Source organism: Amborella trichopoda, chromosome 10 (genome assembly GCF_054954075.1).
Source record: "Amborella trichopoda isolate Santa Cruz 75 chromosome 10, AtrichopodaSantaCruz75HAP2 v2.0, whole genome shotgun sequence".
Classification (NCBI taxonomy): Eukaryota; Viridiplantae; Streptophyta; class Magnoliopsida; order Amborellales; family Amborellaceae; genus Amborella; species Amborella trichopoda.
In genome coordinates, this window is record NC_142345.1 from 32,129,392 (window position 1) to 32,135,525 (window position 6,134).

Consider the following 6,134-nt stretch of genomic DNA (forward strand, 5'->3'; position numbering starts at 1 on the left):
TTATATATAGCCAAGGCTCTAAACAATCAAATTAGAGCTTACCTCAAAACTTTTAGGAGAAGACTTTGTTTTGATGCCTAAATATCCTCAAATTGATCATCTTGGCATCAAGATGCATGGACATGAGGAAAGAAATAGATTTTAAGTTTTGGAAATAGTGTATTTTGTAACGCATTTTTTGACCATCAATTTTCAAGATTTTCGGGTTTTCATAGATATGTTGTTCAATACTATTTTTGAACCTTTTAACTTTATAAATAAAAATTAAAATATATTTTAAGGCTATCACAAAGATTTTCAATATTGAAACCACATTTCCCTAATACTATTTAAAGGTGGGCTCTAATTTGATTGTGTAGAACCTAGGCTCTATACAAACCACACACCTTTCTTAAAAGCTCAATATTGGTCAAAACTTTATTTGACATGATTGTTTCGATGAAAATAAAAAAACAAAATACCCAAAAAAAATTCCAATGAAAGAGAAAAGCATGACATAGAAATTCTAATAGAAAACATTAAAAAACAAAAAACGGCACGACGATTTGAAAATGTGAACTTTCCAATATCGAAGTCTAGTTCGAGAAAAGGTCAAAATTAGGTAATTACATGTACAACACGTCGGGGAATAATAATATATCGGTAAAACAAAAACACGAGTAATAAATTGATTTTATTCTGAAAAGTCGAGTGAAAATCAGGTCAAAATACATATCTTTAAAAATTAGGTAAGTTAAAGAGTGGTAAACATTGACTCAAAAAATAGAGTGAAAATTTTGGATATATGAAAATGATATAAGATAAAATTATGAATTGCAATTATAGTATGAATATATTGAAGTCTAAACAATATTTTTATATTCTAACCTGGTATCATTCAAGGCAATAAATTGACAATTTTTTGTCAAAGTTTTCACAATTTTTCGTCTAAGTTTTCATCAAGTGCAGCATGCTTGCTTTGCTATCAATACGTACAATGAAAAAACCCAACAATACTAAACACAAAAATTACATAAACTCATAACAAGGGCGGTAATAAGATTACTGTTACGGAGAAAAAAAAATGCCCTCAAAGTACGATTGCAGTTAACAAAACCTCGAAAACCCAAAAATGTGAAACAAAGGTCCCTCCAAATTTTTACATTGTATACAACAATGAAATAACATAAAAATAAAAAATTGCAAACTTAATCAAACTTTTGAATAAAAAAAGAAAGCAAAAAAATACTTCGTTTTTATACTGAACAATATGTATAAGCAAATTTAAATATTTAACCTCATCTCATATTCCTAAGTGCATAAATCTTTGGTTGTATAAAAGACACCAAAGAATTATCGTTAAATTTGGTACAAATATCTAAAAACATCAAATCCCATATGCAAAAAATCCATGTCAAATTTAATAGTGATCTTTTTAAGAACCTACACACATGAATAGAAGGTCTTATAAGATCATTACTCAACAAATATTTTAAAGCTATCACAAAGATTTCTAATATTAAAATCACATTTCTCAACACTATTTGAATGTAGGCTCTAATTCAATTGTTTAAAGCCCAAGCTCTATACAAATTGTACTCTTCTAAATAACTAATCAAGAGTAAAGTGAAAATTTTTAATAAAAACAAAAATATTTAATAATAATAATAATAAACAATGCAATTACCAACATAATAACAATAATAGACAATGACATTATCCCTAGGATGTATTAATTGTTTTTAACTATTAGCAAAATATCATAATTCTTTTATAAAACTATCCATTCTATTCCTCTCTTCTAAATGACCAAAAATGCCTTTACATGGAAAAAAATTTGCAGTAAAATTCATGGATATTAGGGCGAGGCTAAAGTTGTAAGGGTTAGGTGTGGCGTAACAAAACCTATGATGATGCACTTCTTCATGGAAAGAAGGGCGACCCACCGGTGCAAGCTCTACTTCCATGGATTTGAATGAAATAAGAAAAAAAAAATAGAAAGAGGAAATAAGATTATCTTGGAGTGCCGCCTTTCCATCAAATTTTCAAATTTCAAAACAATGAGTCTCCCGCCAAAACTAAATACTTGCGTTTTAAAATCCGTGCAGTTTGCGTTTTAAAAATCCGTGCAGTTTGTGGAGAGCCAAGTCGAGGCCCTAAACAATCAAAATAAAACATACCTTCAAATAGTATCAAGAAATGTGATTTAAACCTTAAAATTTTTGTAATAAGATATATATTTTTATTTTTTATTATGAAATTTATAGCTCTAAATAAAGTCTAGCAAAAATAGATCAATGAAAATTTAAAAATAAAAAAAAAATTTAAAAAAATTGACAGTAGAAAAATGTATTACAAGGTGCATTATTTACTAAACTTGAAATTGATCTTTTTTCCCTCATCCATTTTAATTTAAAGAAGATCAAATTGGAGGATATATGAGATCGCCTCGGCTCAATATGAACTTTTTCCTTTAACAAATGGTAGGTGAATCGAACCAGACTCACCCCGCTTCGACCCAAAATCCAACATGGATATGGGGCACGCAGAATGGCTCCATTCCAGTCCCCTAGTTTTCTAAATTTTGCAGTTTAATTTTTCAGCCAAGTCCAAACACCAATCTGTAAGATTCATTTCAGAAAACTTTTAACTTCTACATAACTGGAAATATCAAACTTCATTACCACACCAGCAATTCCATTACATCGAACCACACAGAAATAAGGTTAGAGAGAATAAACACAACAACAAGAGAAAACTGGAATTGAGTATCAATCCAAGAAAAGATAAACCAAAATATGAAAACAAGTAGAGAAGCAGAAATAATACATATAGAAAAAATAACCACATTAAAAATCCCATATTCCATTAACAAATGATTATCCAAAGAACCCAACGAGGCTAAGCATCAGTTCTTACCGGGAATGTACATTACAGGTGCCCAACAAAAAGAAATCCCTAAAAATAAAAATAAAAAACCCTAATTTAGAGAAAACGCCATTCTCTCTACTCTTCAGCAGATGCCTTTGAACCACCACTGGGTGCTATTTTCTTGGGCAAAAGGGTACTGTGAATGTTTGGCAAAACCCCACCATTGGCAATGGTGACAGTCCCAAGCAACCTGCTCAACTCCTCATCGTTTCTCACTGCAAGTTGGATGTGCCTCGGAACAATTCTTGACTTCTTGTTATCACGAGCAGCATTTCCAGCAAGTTCCAACACCTGTAACAAAATTAATCATGCTTAACATCACTTTTAAACCTCATTTTTTTGTTTTCACAAAAAAAAAATGGAACAAGAAACTGTGGCACCAAAAATGAACTCATATTAGCGGCAATAAAACTTAGGCCAAATAATAAACAGCCAAAATTATCTTTTTAGTAATTCGATTTCATCAGATCTAGAGACTTTCACAGTTTGTGCATGAAAAAGCAAGAAATTTATAGCAGAGGGAAGTCCTCGCAAAAGTAAACCAACACAGTAACAAAATAAACTTTTACTCAAAAGACACCAAAGAATGACATATAAGAACCCAAATCATAACCAAGTCAATGAAAGAAAAAAATGAATGATTTCGCCCAAATCAAGAAAGCAAGAATCAACAAGAACCACAAACCAAAAACCAAAAAAACCCAAAACAAAAAACAAAACAAAATGGGCTACCTCCGCAGCAAGATACTCAAGAACAGCAGCAAGATAAACAGGAGCACCAGCACCAACCCTCTCTGCATATTTCCCTGCCTTCAAAAATCGAGCAATTCGGCCCACCGGAAATTGGAGACCAGCTTTGCTGCTCCTCGATGTCGCCTTCTTAGACCCTCCTGCTCCGATGGCCTTTCCTCTACCCGCCATCTCTTCTGGTTTTTGGTCGATGAAAGAGAGCGAGGAGCTTCCGGCTTTTGTAGAGAGAGAAAGAAGAGGCTTTTCGAGAGAGAATAAACAGACGATAAAGAAATGGAATTTTGAAAAGCACCGCTTTGGAGGTATTTATAGTGTGGGTTTCAGGATGGAGCGGGCCAATCAGGAGCCAGCACAAGGATCGTGATCGTCAGCCGTTGGTTGTGTTTGATTTGGACGGTCAGATGTTGGTTCTGTGATGCTGTTGAATCTGGATCCGAGTTGAAACGGTGACACGTTGGCGCAACGTCGCAATAAAAGACTAGGGACTTACCCCTCATTTTTATGTAATTCCGGATTTACCCTTAAATTCCCTCTCTATTAGTTCCTTTTCGTTTTCCTTTTGGAATTTTCAGTTGGGATTTCGGTGCGACTTTAACTCAAAGGGAAAAGTTATATACATAAAAAAAAATTTATATATAAGGTTGCAACCTTAGAGGTGCACCATAAAAATGAGAATCCTCTCTTAATCCAATCGATCATCTCGACCTCCATACGTATGAACATGAAAACAAAAAAAAAATTTAAATGCAAAAAATAGTTCATATTGTAAAAAATTATATAAACAATTTTTTTTTAAGATTTTTCAGTGTATATTGATATGCTCGATCTACATCATTTTTTAAAAGATGCGGTTAGTATGTGACCAAACTCGCACATGTACAACTGCAGGCTTGGCAATAAATATATTTTTTAAATATAATTTGAACTTAAATTTTAGAAAATATATAATCTTTAATATGAAAATCATGAATATAAAAAAATAAATAACTTTTGAAAACTAAAAATAATAATTATGCTAAGAAAATATTTAGATGTTAGTTACAATTGTTTTTAGATGGACTGCTTAGATGCTTTATACCTCTGGACCATATATTGTACAAATGCGTTCCAACCCGCATGAAACAATTGTTCTTTTTGAAATTTTAATTTTTATAACTACAGATGAAAAATAGATTTTCAAGTTACACACCAAAACATCCGTGTTTTTACATAAAAAAAATTAAATTAGAAAAAACAATGGACGAGATCTACATGCAAATTTTAGCAGTACGTAGAATAAGGAAGCAATTAAACAGACCTCACCCTTGACGTACAAGTAAAAGATGAAAAAGTGTTATATGCGTGAGGGCACGCATTCCTACATTTGCGTCCCGATGGTGGTGGTCCCTCTCAAAAAATTAAAACCGCTAGTCTAAATATTTCTTTCAAAAAATATTATCCTTCTAGATTTTAAATTTTTAGTTATTTTTATATAACAATAATCTCCATGTTAGAGATAATACATTCCTTAAAATTTAGGGTCAAATTTTATTTTGAAAAACGATTATTAAGAGGGGGCGCATTTCTACATATTAGTATGGAGACTCATAAAAACCGTGCCCAACTTAAATTTCGGTGAAATGCTCCTGGTTTTACGCAATGTTTTGAAACCTCATAGGTAGTCTACCCCACAGATAGCCGATAAAAATAGGTGAAGTTAGGAAAAGCACACGTATATTATGCTCTTGCAGGATCATAATGTACATCTACTCTCTCGGTATGAAGACTACTTAGGAGGAATTTTTTCAATTTATCATTTTTTGAACCACTCAACAATCACTAGATGATTATTTTCATAAAGAAAAATTGAATTTTAAGTTTTCTAATACTTATATCTCATGCTCTAAAAATTGGATGGTGCAATCATGAATTTTTTTTTTCAAGTACATAGAACGTGCAATTAAGAAATTCTTTTTATTGAAATAATCTATGGGTTGAAGATATTACATCCTCGAAATTTGGAGCCCTTAAATTGATCCTAAAAGGGCTTTTACCCAAAAGATTGATGGACGATATACTCCCCATCTGGTATAATATCTTTGAAGTAAAAATTAAAAAAATAAATAAATAAATAAAAGAGCGGATTTTAGGAGGACTATGCCAGTACTGATAACCAATTCAATCATGGCCATTTTCAATCTAGATCAGCAATTCTCAAGCTAATAAATTAGATATAAGTGGATACTCCGATGTAGACTTTGTATGAGACCCGTATGATAGAAAAATAACACGATAACATGTATTTTTTTTAGAGGTGGATGTGTCTATCGGTCAAGCAAAAAATAAGGTAGTGTAGCTCGGCATATTATAGAAGTCAAATATATTGCTTATAGTAATATATTAGAATTCAAAACTTATGATATTATTGAAAATAGTGAAAGAACCGCTAGGTTATTTATCATCAATTAACATGATTCCAGACCCTTTGACAAAAA

General features: G+C 31.8%; 1 protein-coding gene across 1 annotated transcript; it reads right to left on the bottom strand.

Moving 5' to 3' along the window:
• Positions 1–2,815: 2,815 nt before the first annotated feature.
• Positions 2,816–4,077, bottom strand: LOC18446742 (putative histone H2A.3). Its single transcript, XM_006856852.4, has 2 exons — positions 3,643–4,077; positions 2,816–3,201 (listed from the first exon to the last, which is right to left on the bottom strand). The coding sequence occupies exons 1-2, from the start codon at positions 3,829–3,831 to the stop codon at positions 2,986–2,988; spliced, it is 405 nt and encodes a 134-aa protein (XP_006856914.1). The 5' UTR covers positions 3,832–4,077; the 3' UTR covers positions 2,816–2,985.
• Between the last annotated feature and the right edge of the window lie 2,057 nt (positions 4,078–6,134).